A 21,435-nucleotide genomic window follows, 5' to 3' on the forward strand; every position below is an offset into this window, starting at 1 on the left:
TTTAATTTAAAAGTCGTATGCAGATGATGTATGACAATATTTGATCAGTGTTCTCATCAATAATGTTTTATTAGGGAAATGTTCATATAGGGAGAGAGAGAAGTGAGAGTAACACCTGGCTTACCCACATAAGCCTGGTGTGTGTGTGTGTGTGTGTGTGTGTGTGTGTGTGTGTGTGTACAGCAGTGTTGAGTGAGTGCTACTTCCAAAGCTGAGGCTGGCAGTGACTCCCAGCAGGGTCCACATGCACACACACATACACACTAATGAATAGTCCTATGAGTGTGTAGTACACACACTTGTTAGAATTACAACATATATTCTCAGATATATCTGATAATAACCCCGGTGGTTATATATGACCACCAGGGTTAAACTGATACAGGTTTGTTATGGTTGATATTTTGGGATTATACCATGGTCATTTAAAACACTTTTTTCTGGAAAGTGTCCCTTAAAATGATATATTGCATTTAATAATAATAATAAAAATAATAATAATAACAATAATAATAATAATAATTATTATAATAATAATAATAATAATAATAATAAAAAACTTTATTTAATTTTTTTTAAATCAGCGGTCAGACGGTTTTAGGCAATTGTACTGATAAAGTGAATAATGGCTAGTAAAAAAATCTCAGAGAAATTAATACTGATAATTGCTTTGTTAATTTGACAAGTAATAATAATAATAATAATAAACTTTATTTATATGTCACATTTCATAACAAAGTTACAAAATTCTTTCCAGAAAAGAAAACATCAATAAAATCCAGAAACAGCATCAACAACAATAGAATCAAATACAAACAACAGAGGGATCATAAAAACAAAAATACCAAAGGATAAAATAAAGTTTAAAAATATATAAAATTGCCAGGGAGGGACGATAACACCCAGCAACATATTAAATATTCATAAACACTTCCCTATGAAAGAAAGTTTGAAGAAGGGTGTTTTAATCACAGTGAATTATTGTCATAACCAGACCCCATAACAATGTTTTTAGGTTTTGTGGGTGAAGTTTAATTTGCACAAATTCTTAGCTATAGCATGTTTCAGGCTTGATAGCATGTTGGCTGTTAGCTTGCCAGCTGCGGTAGTTCACCAACATGCGTCGAACTTCTAGAACAAAGTCTGTTGTCAAAGCCTCAGCAAAATCAATATAGTCTGGCATAATGAATATGGCCCTCATCCATCATCACAAGACTTTTGGACGGATTCGTCTATGATGGTCTTTCTCTTTCTCTGTGTGAGTGTGTGTGGTATCTCCTGTCTGGGGGTCCAGGACTTACAGTACAGGACTTAATGCATTAGGCAGACCAAGAGGATATTTGGGGAGAACAGGAGGTACGGAGGAATAAGATCCTAATAGCCTACTAATGAACACTTTGTTTTCTTTATTCCTCCTTGTTTCTCATTCTATTTCCTTTTCTCTCATTTATCCTCTCCCCTTCTCCTCCCCTTTGTCCTCTCCTTTTCTCTAATAGGGAAGAGTTTCACTCTGACCATCACAGTGTTCACCAACCCTCCTCAGGTGGCCACGTACCAGAGAGCCATTAAAATTACAGTGGACGGTCCTAGAGAGCCACGCCGTGAGTGACACCGACACCACAGATGTTGACATTTTAATGACATTTGGAGTCCCGTAGGGTTCAATTCCATCTAATTCTCCATGGATCCACTTGAACACAACAACCCACAAATGCAGCACACATTTTAGGTGTTAGTCCAGCAGCATCACCAATTCTCCAAAGCTGCATCACTGATCTTAATTGATATCATAAACTTCTGAAGTTAAACCAGATTAGATCAATTCTAAATGAAGCATGAACAACATGTGTTTATGTCTAATGCCAACGTTTTTAAAATGTTGCCTTTCAACAGCACCTGCATATGGCAACTATGGTGTGTTCAAGGTCTTAACTAAATACAGTTAAGTTTAGTGAAAGATCATGGTTACATTACGATTAATTAGAAGGCAAACAGTAATTGGGCACACTACTTCCTGCATTGATGCTGAACATTGATTTTGGACATAAATCGTATATAGTATATCGTATATATATGGGCGGGATTCCTAGGGATACTGGGTTGTAATACACTGTCACTTGCAGCAGATCAACAATCTCATATGACTTATTGGATGCAGCCACATTCTCATTTTACTTCCAAAGTCTTGGACTGATTAGAATGCACCTGAAAGGGCCGTCCACACCAAGAACGATAATTATAACTATAAATATATCATAAAATCATTCTAACTCAAGTGGATGGTGTCCGCACCATAACTAAAACGACAGTGGCGATATCGTTGGGAGCTTTTTTGGAGTGATTTGATGAACAATAGAAACACTGACAGACAGTCAAAATCCATCTGAATTTACAGTCATTCACATTCAATATGTCATGTTGACTCATCATTGAGGTTAAAAAAAACACCCCTGTTTAAGCAAACTTTTTCTTTCAGCAATAACAGATCATCAATATCCATTCTGTGGCTCTGCACAGCTGGAGCATGCAGCGTGTTTGGCACCACTGTTTACAGAACCTTATTTAATGCTCACATCGTTATAGTTATAGTTATAGTCATAGTCATAGTCATAGTCATAGTCATAGTAAGAGTCAGAGTCAGAGTCAGAGTCATAGTTATAGTGAAGATATCGTTATCGTTATAGTAATAGTTATAGTTATCATTATGTTATAGTCAAAGTCGTAGCTATTGTTATAGTTATAGTCGTAGTCATAGTTATAGTTATAGTTATAGTTATAGTTATCGTTATAGTTGTAGTTATAGTTATAGTCGTAGTTATAGTCGTAGTCGTAGCTATAGTTATAGTTATAGTTATCGTTATAGTTGTAGTTGTAGTTATAGTTATATTCGTAGTTAGGCAAAGTTGTAGTCGTAGTCATAGTTATAGTTAAAATTATAGTCATAGTTATCGTAATCGTAATCGTAATCTTTATCGTTATCGTTAGTTATAGTCGTAGTTATAGTTATCGGAATTGTTATCGTTATAGTTGTAGTTGTAGTTATAGTTATAGTTATCGTTGTCGTCGTAGTCGTAGTTATAGTTGTAGTCATAGTTGTAGTCGTAGTCATAGTTGTAGTCGTAGTCATAGTTATAGTTATAGTTATAGTCGTAGTCATAGTTAACTATAACTATGACTATAGTCATAGTTGTAGTCGTAGTCATAGTCGTAATCTTAGTTATAGTTATAGTTGTAGTCACAGTCATAGTCATAGTCATAGTTATAGTTATAGTTATCGTTTTTGGTGTGGACAGCCCTTGAGTCTATATTGGCTTCTCGTCATGTGCTCTCACATTGTGACTCACAGGATCCTACACCTAGCATGGATGCCGTTAAATGAACACTACTAGTATTTGAATGTTTGCTCAGACAGCAGTCCGAGAACAGAATCCTTTGGAGAATACATGAACAGTATTCAAATGTTTATCCCAACCTGAGGTCTTTTTAAAGCAGCCCAGTATACCAAGAAAATATGACTGTATTGGACGACTTTGCGCCTCATGAATTAAGTCCAATACCAATGTTCAGTGCCAATGTTGGGTGCCTTTTTATTAACCATTACCATGATCTTTCTTTAACCTTAATACAGTGTTTTACTTACCTAACCCATAACCATACCTTAACTATGTGCTATTTTCCATCACCACAATCTTTCCCTAACCTTAACCATACCACAGTTACCATACACAGATGTTGAAAGCAAGAATGCAAAGTGTTAGCATTGGATGTAATACGGGATTTTGCAGAATCATCCAGTATCTACATATCTACATTCTTGTCTGCCGATAGCGTTGTATATTGAGGGATCAATTTCAAATATGGTATGTTAGAATCAGGGTTATAGCAGCAGTAATACTCTCTCAAGATCATCCTTTTACTATACATTACATTTGATCGTAATTCACTATTTATAGGGCCCTTCTTATATTAAATACCAGCCTTAAAAAGTTGGTTTGGTAATTGGATTAATGTGCTGACAGAATTGTATAGAATATAGTTTAGATCTGATGTTTTCATTTCATTCATTAAAGTTGTATGTCATGTAAGGGATAATGTACAGCTTCACATTGGGGTGCAGCATCGCCCTGTCGGGGATTCTTTCACAACAGTGACCCGCTAGCTGTACATTATCCCGCTTATTACTCAGCTACTTAGTGGAGAAATCAATATGTTGACACAAAAACGGTCCGCCAGAGTCCGACATTAGAGCTGCGGCCATAGCAACGGTCTGTTATAAAGAAATTACAGACCGCAGATCGCCGTGATTGACCAATCAGAATCGAGTATTCAACACAGCCGTGTAATAAATATATGTATTGTAGTCTATAAACAAGATAGTCAGTGAAGACATGCCTCTAATCTCAACAGATTTAGTTGAGTGAGTCAATATGGAACTTGATGCAACACTGAGTTCCTCTCCCACTCGGTGTGATGAAACATGGGGATTTCTAATGGCAGATGAAAGATTTTATTTTGCTAATAAACAGTATTTTTATATGAATAATTAAGATTAATGTGAAATGGAACTGAACTGAACGACACTGGTCAGAAGAGACGTGAGGTGACAGAAAGAGAGCCGGACTCCTGCCAGCTCCGCTCAGCTGTGAATAACCATCACTCGTCTCGAACTCGCCCACACACACACATGCACACTTCCCCCCATTGGGAGGAAGTGCCTGTAACTGGAGCTCAGTCTCAGAGCTTTGAAGAGCAGCCAACACCACAGACAGCGTGACAGACCGCCACACACATACACACACCAGGAGACAGCCAGACCCCTATGCGGCGCCCGTCGTCAGATTCCCGAACGCATTAGCAGACAGAGTGTGTTAACAACGTCGGGACATTGTGTTGGTTTGCAACTGTTACTGTAATCCCAGGATTATATAAGCATGAAGTAATTTGCTGACAAATCACCTCTACATATTATCTTTGTCTTGTACACGTTTCAATTGTAGTAAAGGTGCTGGTCTTGGGTTTGGTTCCTGACAGGCTGGTCTTGGGGCTGGCTCCTGATGGGCTGGTCTTGGGGCTGGCTCCTGACGGTCTAGTCTTGGGTTTGGTTCCTGACGGGCTGGTCTTGGGGCTGGCTCCTGACGGGCTGGTCTTGGGGCTGGCTCCTGACGAGCTGGTCTTGGGTTTGGTTCCTGACGGGCTGGTCTTGGGTTTGGTTCCTGACAGGCTGGTCTTGGGGCTGGCTACTGACGGGCTGGTCTTTGGGCTGATTCCTGACGGGCTGGTTTTTGGGCTGGCTCCTGACGGGCTGGTCTTGGGTTTGGTTCCTGACGGGCTGGTCTTGGGTTTGGTTCCTGACGGGCTGGTCTTGGGGCTGGCTCCTAACGGGCTGGTCTTGGGGCTGGCTCCTGACGAACTGGTCTTGGGTTTGGTTCCTGACGGGCTGGTCTTGGGTTTGGTTCCTGACGGGCTGGTCTTGGGGCTGGCTCCTAACGGGCTGGTCTTGGGGCTGATTCCTGACAGGCTTGGTGCATAAAGTTGGTGCTAGAGGTTATTATATTTAAATGTGACGACCGGGTTTCATATCTCTCTCCCAGGTCATCGTCAGAAGATGGACGAGGTCAAACCCGGCTCTCTAGCTTTCTCTGAGAGGCTAACAGAGCTGGAACAGCTGAGACGGAGCACAATGAGGGTGACACCGCCTCACCACCATCACCATCACCATCAACACTCCGCCAACACCCGGCAATCTGCAGCACTCAACTCTGCCACCTTCTCCAGCCCGACACACCCTCAGATAACTGCTGGTAAGGGCCCCAAATGTGATTTATGTCTTTCAGCCTTAATCAAGAAAAGAAGCCAAGAGGCAGCAAAGAAGAGAATTCAGCAAATGTTGGTATCGGAGGCAATCTGTTTTCCATTTGTAGCCCGAGTAGTATTGACCAATCACGTTTGAGCGGGCTTTGGTTGCATGCAGGTAAGCAGTCCGTGAGAAGAAAGCAAAAGAGGCGGAAAGTATTGCTCCGAAATGAAATCTCGGAACCCATCGGCTATCATGTGATGATGATTTAGCTTTTTATTAGCGTGGCTAATTGGCTACTTGTAACAATACTTACTAACAGTCCAGTCGTAGACATCGTCTGTCAACACCAACTCCAGTCTCGCATCTCAAGTTGCTAATCGGACTATAAACAATGAGCTGTGCACGGAAGAGAAAGTCCTGTCCTGGATATCTGCTGGCTATACCGGAACCCAAGGGATACTGTAGCTTGGCTTCCTCTAGTTCCGCAAGTAACCAAAAAACACAATTTACTCTGACCAAGAATGGTGTCTTGTCAATAAAAACGAAACTCAAAGCTATGTTAGAGCAAGGCTACTAAATAAAATGGTAGTCTTCCAACAGCTACCGATACCGAGTACCAATACGAGTACTTCTCTGTGCCAAAAGACCCTCGTTAACAGCCAGTTGGAGGGTGTGAGCGACACATGGCAGGCTGGGGAGTCCCGCATACAAGGCGGTGCGCTGCGACCGGCTCTAGGTTGGCTCGGAAAGGCTCGGGGCGAAGGTGCTTCTCGGGGCCGTGGCCAAAGTGTCACCAAAGTGTCACAGCGTGACGTTAACCTCTCGTCACCATTTTTCGAGTCCTATCGCACACGCTCATGCTCCACCTCCCGGACGGTGCGGGCGAGATGGGCCGGTGGTGCGCCCGACCCCGTGGGTTTTGCTTGTACCCTCTGACTCGCGCGTGCGTTAGATTCCTTGGTCCGTGTTTCAAGACGGGTCGGGTGGGTTGCAGACATCGCCGCAGACCCCTGGCGCCTTTTACGTTGGCCGAGCCCCACCCTGGGGGCTTGACGCAGTTGGGGTGCACTAAAGACAGTCCGCCCCGGTGACACTTTGGCCACGGCCCCGGGAAGCATCTTCGCCCCGAGCCTTTCCAAGCCGACCTAGAGCCGGTCGCGGCGCACTGCCTCGTATGCGGGGCTCCCCAGCCTGCCGTGTGTCGCTCACACCCTCCAGCTGGCTGTTAACGAGGGTCTTTTGGCACAGAGAAGTACTCGTATCGGTACTCGGTATCGGCGAGTACCCAAATGTAAGTACTTGTATTTGTACACGGTCTGAAAAAGTGGTATCGGTGCATCCATAACAGCAGCTATAACAACAACAGTTCTGTGCATGTGTTTCTGCTACCAGTGTTTACAAGCACATAACTTTTTCATGTCACCGCCCCAATATGAAGGGCCGCCCTAAAGACTTTGGATTGGTTATGTTATACAGGTTTTTTTAAGTCTATAATTGTTTTTAGCCAGTTTTAGCAACACAATCAGGGAGATTGTCTCCAGTCTCTAGTTGAGAGAAGCCTTTAGAAACTTTAAAAGCCTTTAGAGACTTGTGAGTCTAGACTTGGATAAGCATAAGACTTTCCCAAAAAGTGTGACGTATTGCTTTTAGGGTTGTCAGTCGATCAAAATATTTAATCATGATTAATTGCATGATTGTCCATAGTTAATCAAGATTAATCACAAATAATTCCACTTTTTTTTGTATCTGTTCAAAATTTACCTTAAAGAGAGATACGGGACACGAACAGCGGTCTCCTGGAGGAAAGGCCTGTGTTTGTTGGACCCACCCACCTCTCTGTCTTTTCGCTCTTAAAGCTACGTTACCACACTCCCGGCGCACTTTCTCTGAGCATTTAATAATGATGCAGATGGGTTTACATTGTAGTTAATGGAAAGCCCGGTGCGTCTCATACAGACGCTAAAGGGTCGGTATCTAACGCCGACGGCCATGAAAAAGCATCGGTATTTGACCCCCTGGGAATGAGAACGGGCTGGCCCGCTACAACCTCCGAAAGATTGAATAGCGGCCGAGCGAGGCTAGTTAAAAGTCGCAAGTTGCATTAACGCTTTAAAGAAATAGTGGCGTTAAAATTAACTTGCGTTAACGTGTTATTATTGTGTTACCTTTGACAGCCCTGATTGCTTCATATTGCAATGCTTTTATATGCTAGTGGGAAGACATCCAAAGTCTTGAGATACCCCTGCTGGAGGTAAAACAAAGCACAACAATGTTTTTTATTTTCTCTTAGATCTCCTACATATGAAATGGATTCTTGTATACAAATATTTTATTGCAAAAGTCGTTAAATTGACAGATATTGTGACACACCCCATAAATAAAATAAGTGCAAAATAAAGCCAGTCCGAAATGGGAGATGGTACACCAAAACTCATGTTACTTCATAATGCTAGCTCTGATTGATCCCAAATTTGGTGTGATAGTGGCCGTATGAGGAAAATAAAGTGTTTTTGAACATTAAAGCATGTAAACATGTTCTAGTAGAAACATTAAATACAAGTATGAACCTGAAAATGAGCATGATATGGGACCTTTAATAATATTTCTAGTGCTAACATGCAGATTAATACCGAATACAACATCATTTACAGCCTATCTGTGTGTGTATGTGTGTTTCCCAAACCTCATTGTTCCTCCTTGTGGTTTTAGTGAGATCCATTGTGGTCTGCATGTGCGTGTGTGTGTATGTATGTGTGTGTGAGAGTGTGTGTTGCGGTTGCCGTGGATACTCTATGTGGTACCAAAATACAGTATCTGTTCCTCTCCTGCCTTCAGTGGTAGTGATGCTGTGTGTGTGCATTTGCTTGTATGTGTGTGTGTCTGTTAGTAAGGAAGCAAGTCATGCCTGAAGGAGGAAATGAGAGTCAGCTGGCAGGAAGTGCTACTGTGAGAAAAAAAAAAGCAAAGAAAACGTACAACTGTCAGAATTTAAAAAAACAACGACTCCTCACCGAGATTTCTGATTTATTTTCAAAGGTGGTCCACTACTGGATATGATGCATTTTACTGTGATAAACGTCATACTAATTGTAGAATTAATACTGGTTGTCTAAGCGAAGCCTTGGACACCCTTAAAGACGAAATAGGCAAACTACTATACTCAATTATTTATACATTGTTATGCCTCCACGCTGGCATGTTCTTTTAAGGCTTCTTCTTCTTTTCTTCTTCTTCTTCTTCTTCTTCTTCTTCTTCTTTTTCTTCTTCTTTTTCTCCTTCCATACATTTTTTAAGCTTTAAAAGGACTGTTTGTAACTTCTTACATGTATAAATCAATCCGGGTAGGTGTCTCATGCGCGCTTGCGTATGGCTACACTGTTCAGACTCAAACTCCAACACAAACTACAGTGAAGCACCAAAACCTCTTGGTTGTATCTAGTGAAGCCCGTCTGTTAAACAGTGTTGGCTGCGGTCGGAGGACGCGGGGGAGACCGTAGCTTTGGTCTCCAGGGCCGGAGTCTCTGCTGTACACTGCTCCTCTGCCTGCCTTCACTCACACACCGCGCTCGTTCTCACTCGCTCAGCTCGCTCCACCTCACGACTCAATATTATGACTTTTTTCTAGTAAAGTTATGACCTTATTCTCGTAATATTACGACTTCTTTTCTCGTAAAGTTATGACTTTATTCTCGTAATATTACAACTTTTTTCTCGTACAGTTATGACTTTATTCTCGTAATATTAAGACTTTTTCTCTCGTTAAGTTATGACTTTATTCTCGTAATATTACTACTTTTTTTCTCGTTAAGTTATTACTTTATTCTCGTAATATTAAGACTTTTTTTCTCGTACAGTTATGAATTTATTTTCGTAATATAACGACTTTTTCTCGTAAAGTTATGACTTCATTCTCTTTATTCTAGAATCCCTTTAACTACTTCTGTATAATTTCAGCCCACACAACTAACTCAGCACAACTCTGCGGATTGTGAATGATTGCAGCTTCCTCTCTGCTGGCTGTGGCTCAGTGCTGCTCTCATCATACTACAGACACACACTGATCATAGCTGCCCTCACAGCGCAGAGAGCAGCAGGATCACTGGAACACTTGCACATACCAAAACCTGTTCTCATCCATGGAAAATACAGCCGGTTTGTATCTAACAGAGTAAAGGGGGACTTGTTAATCGGTATCGGAGAGTAGGGATGTTAATAACCGCTAACCGTTAACCGACATTAAGCAATTTAACCGATTAACGCTGTCGGTTAAAACGGTTAAAAGAAATAATGAGAGGGATTATTTTTGTATCATTGATCTTTATTTGATTCTTGCATATTATACCTTTAACACAGGGGACTTCAGTTGGAATAACATGGATGATCTGTCTCTTTGCGTTTATAGGAGTCTATACTATATCTGCTCTTTCTTATAGTGTCTTCCTAGATGTGCATGTGAGGAGCTAAGATGTAAAACCAATAAAGTGTAGTGTAGTGTTACAACACTCTGTAGCTCTAGACTCAGTGAAAGAGAAAGAGAGAGATATGATTCCTCAAAAAATTGTAAATAGCAACAGGAAACCGTTATCAAGCCGTTCTAGACATCACTCTCTTTCTCTTTCTCTTCCCCCTTTATTTCCTTTTCTCTCGGCACACTCCTCCCGTCATCAACCCCTCCCCCCTTAAAGCTTAGCTTTCATTTCTCTTGTGTCTTCCCTTCTTTCACTTCTCTACTTCTCTTAACGGAGTAATAACTACTGTACAATAATTGAATGTAATAAATCTATGTTCCCTCTGCAGCCAAACCACTTACAGCTCATAACAGATGTAAAATACACACAGCGGTGTCACATGAATGAGGTTTAGATGAAATGAAAGCTTATGTGAGGTACAGCAACAAAAATTGTTTGCATGTAGACCAAGACCTTATATCAATTTTATATTGTTTAAATTAATTTTGTCATTTGCTTGGATTGGCTGGTTTATACTGGACTACCAAAGGCTGCATTGTGGGGCAAAGTTGGTCACTGCCCCAGGGCCCCCAGACCACCAGACCCCCAAGAGCCCCCTAGAACCCCCAAAAGTGTGGCATTTTGTTTATGATGCTATGGTCAACTGTAACTTTGTTTGGGAACATGCAAAAATCCTGTAGACGATTAACCTTCCTGTTTTTTTCTGGGGTATCATGATCGACGTAACGAGCATGCAACACAATAGGGTTAAACATTGATGATGTTACGTTTGAGGAGAGCATGTAATAAATTATAATATTTATCCAAATCTCTGTTGATTTTATTTGTTATACATTCACCCATCACATAGCATGAAGTCGGAAACGGGGTGACTGACAGGTTAATCCATGACACCACCATGTGCCTCCTGTAATGAATACGAAGTTATCAGCCACTTGTTGACTCCAGAAATTAGGGGTGTAACGATTCATCTACTACATCGATGTATCGGTTTATATTCCTACGATCCAACTACATCGATAGGTACTCGGCAAGTTGTCCTTCACGGGAGTCGTATATCGATATAAAATCGATTGTATGGATACTAAGGATTTGCACCTTGTATTTAAGGACGACAAACGTCATATGAAAGTGTTTTTTAGCACTTTTATTAGTAAAGAAATGTTAAACGTTACTCCGGTTCACTCTCCAGACATGCACCAGCTTGCCAGCTCTGCCCTCTGCAGCATCCATGGCGTGCATGCGGACGAACGGCGCACTGGACTCCTCGCTCACCCACGTGAGAGGCAGAGGCGTGGGCACCGGTCTGCATGAGACGAGGGCGGCTTCACCCAGAGGTGCTTTCCTCGTGCGCTGTCGTTGTTTCATTTTACTTTTCTTTCCCCGCCATGATATCTATGTGCGCGCAGCATCCGCCGCCTCGTGTATCCAGCCGGAGAGCAGACGGTCCGCTAGGTGAATTATCACGACGAAAGTAAAGTGAAAAACAAAACAGAAACTCAACTAACGTTAGTCTAACGTAGTTTTAACATGTTGTTCCAGATGTTTTCGTGTATGAAAAGAGCCCAAATGAACCCTATAGGTGGACTACTGGATTACTATCAGTAGATTATTTAAACAGCGTTTGTAGAGGAATGATTCTGTCCCAAGCTGTTTGATCACTATCAGCTGTTGATCACTATCAGTTGTTTGATCCCTATCAGCTGGTTGATCCCTATCAGCTGTTTGATCACTATCAGCTGTTGATCACTGTCAGCTGTTTGATCACTATCAGCTGTTTGATCACTATCAGCTGTTGATCACTATCAGCTGTTTGATCACTATCAGCTGTTGATCACCATCAGCGGTTTGATCACTATCAGCTGGTTGCTCACTATCAGTTGTTTGATCACTATCAGCTGTTTGATCACTATCACCTGTTGATCACTATCAGCTGTTGATCACTATCAGCTGGTTGATCACTATCAGTTGTTGATCACTATCAGCTGTTTGATCACTATCAGCTGTTTGATCACTATCAGCTGTTGATCACTATCAGCTGTTTGATCACTATCAGTGGTTGACCTCTGTATTATTGATCTACAGTTTATATTGAAAATGAGGAGAGAAGCAGCAGGTTAAACCACTGTTCATTTAACTTGAATAGAAGTTGGTTTATTATATGTAGTGTTAAATATTGCACTGCCTTGTATCTTGAGAACTGAAGCAGCAGGTCCTGCAGTTGCACTTTTTATTATTTTTTTATAAAAGCTGTATGTATTTGCCATTAATGGTTGTTTACTTGTTTATATCCATAATTAATTTATCTCTGATTCCCTCACAAGAAAACCTTTGAGGAAACCTGACCTGCTCTGTCCAGGATCAGATTTTATTTCACAGTCACACTGATTGAATCTTTGGCAAAAAAAGTTACTGTATTGGTTTCAAATCATTGAATTGTATCGTATCGTATCGTATCGCTCTAGATGGGCCAAATATCGTCCTTGAATCGTACCGGAACCATTGAAATTGTATCTTATCGTATCGTTGTAAAAACGTATCGTTACACCCCTACTAGAAATGAGACCCTTCGGTGTGTAACAAACCAGAGCTTATCTGTATGGTTGTCCTGTGAAAACCATGCATCTGAATCAAAATTACTACTTAGTTAGATTTAGGAAAAGATCGACTTGGTTAGAATTAGGTACATAAACTACTTAGTTAGGTTTAGGTAAAGGTCGACTTGGTTTTGCTTTATTTAAACAGACAGGGCGTTCTAAACAAATCATGCTAATCAATATTCTTTTTTTTATTAAATCTGTCTCTTGTAAGTCCCCCAATTTTATAGAAGTGTAATGCTGCGTTCACACTAAATGCAAAGCAAACTTTTTGCAACGCAAGAAACGCAAGATGAAAATGTTCTTTCTGTTTCGAGTGTAAGCAGCATAATATGAAATCTCTGAAGTGCTCACATTGAGGGCAAAAAATTGTAGATTTCCAGAATAAAGTCGTAATATTATGAGAAAAAAGTCATAAAGTAATGCGAAAAAAGTAATAATATTACGAGAATAAATTCATAACTTCACAAGACAAAAGTAATAATATTACAAGAATAAAGTCATAACTTTATGAAAAAAAGTTGTAATATTACGAGAATAAAATCAGAACTTTATGAGAAAAAAAGTCGTAATATTTAGAGAATTAATTCATAACTTTATGAGAAAAAAAGTCGTAATATTACGAGAATAAAGTCATAATTTTACAAGAAAAAAAGTTGTAATATTACGAGAATAAAGTCATAACTTCACAAGAAGAAGTCGTAATATTACGAGAATAAAGTCATAACTTAAGGAGAAAAAGTTGTAATATTACGAGAATAAAGTCATTACTTTACGAGAAAAAAAGTTACAATATTACGAGGATAACGTCAGCTCTGACGGTTTTTATGATGTATCTCTCTCTTAGACTCCAGACAGATGCAGTCATCTCCGTCTTGGTCCTACGAACAATCGTACCCCTACCTCGGCCAGATAACCACGCCCGGCGTCCATGCGACCAATCCGCTTTCACCTGGTCGATCTTCGCTCAGTGACCTTTCCTCGCGACTCGCAGGTAACACACATGAGCATGTACAAACAGAGAGAACAGGTGAGTATATAAGTAGGCTATAACCTCTGACCTTTGCCCCCTCTCAGGTCCTGACCTCGCGGCCTTTGGCGACCCCAGGATGACCTTAGAACGACCTTTCCCCTCCTTGCCTGACTCCCGCTTCGCCGACCCCCGGGTCCACTATCCTCCCACGGCGGCCGCTTTCACCTACACCCCCTCTCACAACGCCGTCTCCAACGGCGCCCTCGGCATCACCATGGCGACGGCGATGGCAACCACTCCCACGGGGAGGTACCACACCTACCTGCCTCCCCCCTACCCGGCGAACGCGCCCCACCAGGCTCAGAACGGGCCGTTTCAGTCCACCTCCTCGCCGTATCACCTGTACTACTCCGCCGCTGCCGGCTCCTACCAGTTCTCCATGATGGCCGGGGGGGGAGGAAGCGGTGGTGACTCGCGCTCCCCGCCGAGGATCCTGCCGCCGTGCACCAACGCCTCCACGGGCTCCTCCCTCTTGCACCCCTCTTTGCCCAATCAGAATGAAGGAGTGGGCGTGGAGGTGGAGTCCAGTCACAGCAGCTCCCCGACAAACATGGCAGCTGCTGAAGCTGTCTGGAGACCTTACTAAACCAGCTAAGGTGACCACCTGGTCATGTGACGGCAGACACCGAACATCACTGAATGCATAAATACACTCTGATCCAAAATAATATGTGACATAAGCGGCCAATGTAATATCAGAGCTAATGTGTCAACATATAGATAATATATAGCCCAAACTGGGGGAGAGGGGTGAACCACAACCCCTTATCTCAGTTAAAGGAAGTCTGGTGAAGTCCCATGAAAAGACCAAAACCAACAATTCAATTTCTGGATACTCTCTGATTCTCAGCTCTAAGCCCATTGGTTCCTACTAGGGATGCACCGATACCGATACCAGTATCGGGTCCGATACTGTGCTCATGTACTCGCAAAACGGCTCCGAAAAACTTAACGTTGTAGTATTACGAGAAAAAAGACATAGCTTTATGAGACAAAAAGTCGTAATATTATGTGAATAAAGTCATAACTTAACGAGAAAAGAAGTTGTAATATTACGAGAATAAAGTCAGAACTTTACGAGAAAAAGTCGTAATATTACGAAATTAAAGTCATAACTTAACGAGAAAAAAAGTCGTAATATTAGGAGAATAAAGCCATAACTTTACGAAAAAAAGTAAGATTATTACGAGAATAAAGTCATAACTTAACGAGAAAAAAGTCGGAATATTAAGAGAATAAAGTCATAACTCAACGAAAAAAAAATCTTAATATTACGAGAATAAAGTCATAACTTTATGAGAAAAAGTCGTAATATTACGAGAATAAAGTCATAACTTTATGAGAAAAAGTCGTAATATTACGAGAAAAAGTCATAACTTTACGAGAAAAAAAGGAAATAACACTTGAAATTAATACTTTATAAAATTATGACTTTATTCTCATAATATTATGACTTTTTTTCTCGTAAACTTGTGATTCAACGTAACCGATACCGCTTTGCAGCAGCGGGACGTTAACCTCTTGTCACCATCTTTCGGGTCCTCACGCTCCACCTCCCCGACGGTGCGGGCGAAGACTGGCCGGTGGTGCGCCCTACTCCGCTGAGCCGGGATCCCACCTCAGCCGGCACGTGCCGGCCCTCACTTTCATTGCGACACGGGGGTTGTCCTTGCACCCTATGACTCGCGCGTGCGTTAGACTCCTTGGTCCGTGTTTCAAGACGGGTCGGGTGGGTTGCCAACAACGGCGCCTTTTACGTGGGCCGCGACACGATGTGGTTGTGGCGCACTAAGGACAGTCCATCCCCGGTCGACAGTCGCACCAGGAGCAGGGTGTTCCGTCACAGTGCGGCGAGGTCCGGGCGGGGAGCGCTGTAAAGCTGCGGCCGCGAGCCTCCTTCACCCCGAGCCTTTCAAAGCCGACCTAGAGGCCGGTCGCTGCGCACCGCCTCGGGACTCCCCAGCCTGCCGTGTGTTGCTCACACCCTCCAGCTGGTTGTTAATGAGGGTCTTTTGGCACAGAGAAGTACTCGTATCGGTACTCGTATCGGTACTCGGTATTGGCGAGTACCCAAATGTAAGCACTTGTACTCGGTCTTAAAAAAAAAAGGTATCGCTGCATCCCTAGATCGTAGTGAAGACGTAAACTTTAAAAACAGCTCATACAGTATGAGCTGTGTTTTGGTTTACGTCTTTTCAAGGCTCAGTCATTTTCTTAAACAGCTGGCCACTGTAGTTTTTATCAAACGTTACTCAAACAGGAGGAATTGGTGCATTTGTTGGGGACTATTTTCACTTGCGGATTAATCGGCATGTGGTGCTCTAGTGAGTATTTTTGGCAGCAGGACGGTGTATGTGGGATTGAGTCTAAAGGCATATTCACACCTGCTTTGTTTAGTTCGGTTGAATCAAACCCTGGAGTGTTTACCCTCTCGGTGCGGTTTGTTTGGGCAGGTGTGAACAATCGCACTCGCACCAAAACAAGCGAACCGAGACCTCCTTGAAGGGGCGGTCTCGGTTCGCTTTCAACTGCAGTAAGTTTCGGTACGCTTCGTTTGTTGCGATAAAGCGATCCGACCTCGATCCGGTCCAACTGGAGAAAGCGTTGCGCCTTTTTGGATTAAACAAGCTCCGATAGCAAGCTGCAAGCTGCTGTACATGTCAACACCAGACACCAAAAGAGCCTACGCTTGCCCTCACTATTCATATCAGTACTAAACAGGTGTAACGTCAGGCTGTGTTGAAGGCCACGGGCATAGCTGATGGATCTGCGGAAATATTTTCGGACGATGAGCATGTCCTAGTTTAGGAGGGTTAATGCACGCCTCCTCCTCCGTCCTCCATATGCCTTGATATGCGCCTTCGGTGACTCCAACAAAAGATGACCAGGGCCAAGATCAAGTCGCGTAGTTGTCCTTCCATTGTTGGATGTCTGCTCTTTGTTCACTTCCGTGAGTTTCCCCACATGGAAATTCCGACCAATCAGGGAGCAGTTCCTTTGCTTTTTGGTCCGCTTGTAAATGCCGCCGTGCGAGCACGAACAAAACTCGAGGCGACATGCTGCCAAGGACCTATAGAAAGGAGGCCGGGTCACTCGTCACACCTCCGGGGGGTATAACACACTGCACTCGCCGAAGTTGAGCCAAAATGACTGCAGCTTCAGTTGCACTGCGCATGCGTCATACCATTTTCTCGTAAAATTATGACTTTATTCTCGTAATATTAAGACTTTTTTTTCTTGTTAAATTATGACTTTATTCTAGAATATTACAACTTTTTTTCTCGTTAAGCTATGACTTTATTCTCATAATATTATGACTTTTTTTTCTTGTTAAGTTATGACTTTATTCTCGTAATATTACAACTTTTTATCTCCTAAAGTTATGACTTTATTCTCGTAATATTAAGATTTTTTTTTCTCGTTAAGTTATGACTTCATTCTCGTAATATTACGACTTTTTTTCTGGTTAAGTTATGACTTTATTCTTGTAATATTATGACTTTTTTTCTTGTTAAGCTATGAATTTATTCTCGTTAAAGGGACTATTTGTAACTTTTTAAGCGTATAAATGTAGCGGGTGGCCACACATGCGCGTTCGCATATGCGCGCTCGCGTGTGGCTGGAGCCTCGTCTCCGCTGCCTGCTCTCCTTCACTCAGAATGCGCGCGCGTCCTCGCTGTCTCGCTCCACCTTTAGACGTGAACGCGCGCTCACTACACACTGCAGAAGAGTTAGTTTAGCTCTGAGAATATCTAGTGAATGCACAGGGGACGTTTGTGCAGAAATAAATGCTGCAGTTCCTCCAGACCAACAGAGGTTTCCCGTGTCTTGTGAAGTGACGGAGCTCTTCAGAGAGTTACGTTACCCTCTCGTTACCGACCGGGTGCCGGTGTCTCCTCTGCTCTCTCCGGCTGCGGGCGGAGAGAGCAGGGAGACACGCTGCAGAGCTCCGCTGCTTCAGCCTGCACTTAGGCAGGAAAAGCCAACACTAGGATCAGATCTAAATCATGTTCATGGAGAGACCTTCGTCTGGTCAGCTAACATTACTGCCAAGAAGCTGAAATATAGAGTGATATTGTGCTTTTAGCTGACTTGTGTCGCCTCACTGTTTTGAGCGATGCTCGTTCAGGTATATTTAGATCGAGCAAGCGCGAGCCCGACGCTGACTTTCGTTGATTTCACGGCCACAGGTGTCGCTGTTAAGAAGCATTTCTGAAAGTTACAAATAGTCCCTTTAAGATATGACTTTATTCTCGTAATATTTCGACTTTTTTTCTCGTTTAGTTATGACTTTATTCTCGTAATATTACGACTTTTCTTTCTCGTTAAGTTATGACTTTATTCTCCTAATATTTTGACTTTTTTTCTCCAGGGGCTAAAACACACTGCACTCGCCGAAGTTGAGCCAATCGCGACGCACAACCGCAGCTTCAGTTACACTGCGCTTGTGTCCTATCCCTCCTTTCCGTAGGCCTTGCATGCAGCACGGTAACAATTTAGTCCCTGATTCGGACCAGAGCAAACAGACTACAGGTGTGAAAACGCCCTTAATAAACTACAGTGTGTGTGTTCATGTTTTTTTTTTTTACACTGACAAAGTGCATGCAGCAGCACTGGACTGATCCCAAATTAGCTTCCTTTGTAAAATAACAAGACTTCCTCCTCATAAATGTTGTAGTTGTGTATAGATGATTTGGATAATGCCAAATATTGTGACGGCCTGTTTGTGTTTACTTTCATTTATCCATCCATCTATTCCTTCCCCATGACCAGGGGTCAGCAACCTTTACTATCAAAAGAGCCATTTTAATCGTTATATTACGAGAATAAAGTCATTATATTACTTTATGAGAAAAAAGTCTTAATATTACGAGAACAAAGTCATAACTTTACGAGAAAAAAGGTCGTAATACTACAAGAATAAAGTCATAACTTTTCTAAAAAAAAAGGTCATAATATTACGAGAATAAAGTTATAACCTAAGAAGAAAAAAAAAATAACACGTCAAATTACTACTTTATAATATTATGACTTTATTCTCATAATATTATGACTTTTTTTCTTGTAAACTTATGACTTTATACTCGTAATATTACTACTTATTTTTCTTGTAAACTTCTGACTTTATTCTTATAACCTTATGACTTTTTTTCTCGTAAACTTTTGACTTTATTCTCATAGTATAACGACTTTATTCTAGAAATCTCTGATTATTTTTTTTCCCTCAATGTGGCCCTAATACTCCGTCGTACCGTCGTACCATAGACCTACAACAATGATAAATGAAAATGAAAATGTTCAAAATATTCATTCAGGTTGCCTGGCCATGACAGCATGGAGTTTTAAAATGCTTTTATTTATTCCTACAGTACCATTTTGTTCGCATTTTGCGTGCGTGCGGTGTGCATGTGTCACTTTTACCCAAGATCCACTGTTGATTTGTATATATACAGTATATATATATAACCATGGCTGTAAATGATACTTGCATTTGATCATGTTTCCATTGCCCCTTCTTCTCTCTCTTTGTTTCTCTCTCTCTCTCTCGCACACACTCACAATCATTTTTGACATTGTTGATAGTGCACTTTTGATTTTTGATTTATATAAACAGTCTTGCAAAAAAAAATACAAGTCTTGTACTGTGTTTACTGATTTGTTTTCTCAATTATCTTTCTCTTTATATCAAATCCTCTCCAGCATGTTGCCACCTGTATCTATGCCAAACCCCATGCACGCACGCATTCATCCTTTGCTATTCCTGAACACGAAGGAATTTCTACAGGCAAACAGGCGAGCCCTAGCTTGCCGTCTCTGCCAGAATTACACACACACACACACACACACACACACATGTAGGTTGCTAAATAAAGGTGAATGCAGCCAGGCAGTGAGTACACAGTATGAAAAGCTGATTTACTGCAGGCACAAGTTGGGAAAAAGGGCTTTCAACTAACTCCAATGTAAACCCATCGGCGTCATTATTAGACGCTCAGAGCAACGGATGAGTATTTAAGAGCGAGAAGTCCATTAAGTGCGGGGAGAGGGGGAGGTTATATGGGTCAAACAAACAGGACCTTTACTCAAGAGACCGGCGATCGTGTCCGGTGTAAAACCCAAAGTTCAGTGATTTTTGCCGACGATGTTATGTCACAAGTACTTTTTTTCTCGTAAACCTTTGACTTTATTCTCGTAATATTACGACTTTATTTTAGAAAACTCCGATTTATTTTTGTCCCCAACCTGCAGTGTGTCGCTCACACCCTCCAGCTGGCAGTTAACGAGGGTCTTTTGGCACAGAGACGTACTCGTATTGGTACTCGGTATCGGTGAGTGCCCAAATGTAAGTACTTGTACTCGGTCTGAAAAAAGTGTTATCGGTGCATCCCTAGTTACAATGTTAACTGCGACCTTTTCACAATGTTAACCAAGTGCGAACCTTCTGCGTCAAGATACTTCACAAAAGGCTGCCGACGCCGGAGGCTTCTGCCCGAGTGTGAAAATATGACGACTAGGGATGAGATCACGTTGGTAATTCATACTTGCTTAATGCTAAACACCTCCAAAACTCAGGTGACGAACTCCTCCAGCAAATGGACTTGCTTTTTTTATATAGCGTCTTCCATGTCTTTTCCGGCAGTTACAGGTCTCTGTGAACTGAATGAATGGAAATAGATAGAAGCTAATGGGCTGGTTCCAGTTCAGGGAAATGGGGAGTAAACAGGTGCTACTTGGTACAGGTCACTTTGCTTGCACTTTCTTCGTGAACAAAATAAAGGTCTGGAGAATTTCTTAGAGGCATGAAGTCAGTTTTATTAACTTTGGCAGATAGTCCTCTCTACTTCACATGACAACAAACATTGAGCTAAAAGATACAAAAGACATGACTTCAGCTGGAAGCAAAACACTGATTTTAAATTTGTATAAATTCCATTTATAGATTTATATTTAGGGATGCACCGATAACACTTTTTTTCAGACCGAGTACAAGTACTTACATTTGGGTACTCGCCGATACCGAGTACCGATACGAGTACTTCTCCGTGCCAAAAGACCCTCGTTAACAGCCAGCTGGAGGGTGTGAGCGACACATGGCAGGCTGGGGAGTCCCGCATACGAGGCGGTGCACTGCGACCGGCTCTGGGTTGGCTTGGAAAGGCTCGGGGCGAAGGTGCTTCCGGGGGCCGTGGCCAAAGGGTCACCGGGGCTGACTGTCCTTACTGCGCCCAAACCGCGTCGTGCCCCCGAGGGCGGGGCTTAGCCCATGTAGAAAGGCGCCAGGGGTCTGTGGCGATGTCTGCGACCCACCCGACCCGTCTTGAAACACGGACAAGGTGGTGTAACGCACGCGCGAGTCAGAGGTTGCAAGCAAAACCCCGCGACGCAGGGGCCGGCGCGCGGCGGCTGAGGTGGGATCCCGGCCCACGTGGGGTCACGCGCACCACCGGCCCATCTTGATCGCACTGTGGGGAGGTGGAGCGTGAGGACCCGAAAGATGGTGGGGAGAGGTTAACATTGCGCTGCCGTAAAGTGGTATCG

At 42.4% G+C, this 21,435-nt stretch overlaps 1 protein-coding gene across 4 annotated transcripts in view; it reads left to right on the forward strand.

The window, feature by feature from the left end:
- The window catches only part of runx1 (RUNX family transcription factor 1), an 81,019-nt gene extending 61,658 nt beyond the window's left edge, over window positions 1–19,361 (forward strand). For 3 of the 4 annotated variants that reach the window (XM_074627719.1, XM_074627716.1, XM_074627720.1), the window contains 5 exons: window positions 1,497–1,601; window positions 5,592–5,801; window positions 13,711–13,857; window positions 13,941–17,626; window positions 17,831–19,361. In XM_074627719.1, the coding sequence (XP_074483820.1) occupies window positions 1,497–1,601; window positions 5,592–5,801; window positions 13,711–13,857; window positions 13,941–14,482 (1,004 nt within the window). In that variant the 3' untranslated portion in view covers window positions 14,483–17,626; window positions 17,831–19,361. Of the gene's footprint in view, window positions 1–1,496; window positions 1,602–5,591; window positions 5,802–13,710; window positions 13,858–13,940; window positions 17,631–17,826 lie in introns of all 4 variants that reach the window. The other variant, XM_074627717.1, reaches the window with a different exon arrangement.
- Window positions 19,362–21,435: the final 2,074 nt, after the last annotated feature.

Source organism: Sebastes fasciatus, chromosome 24 (genome assembly GCF_043250625.1).
Source record: "Sebastes fasciatus isolate fSebFas1 chromosome 24, fSebFas1.pri, whole genome shotgun sequence".
Lineage (NCBI taxonomy): Eukaryota > Metazoa > Chordata > Actinopteri > Perciformes > Sebastidae > Sebastes > Sebastes fasciatus.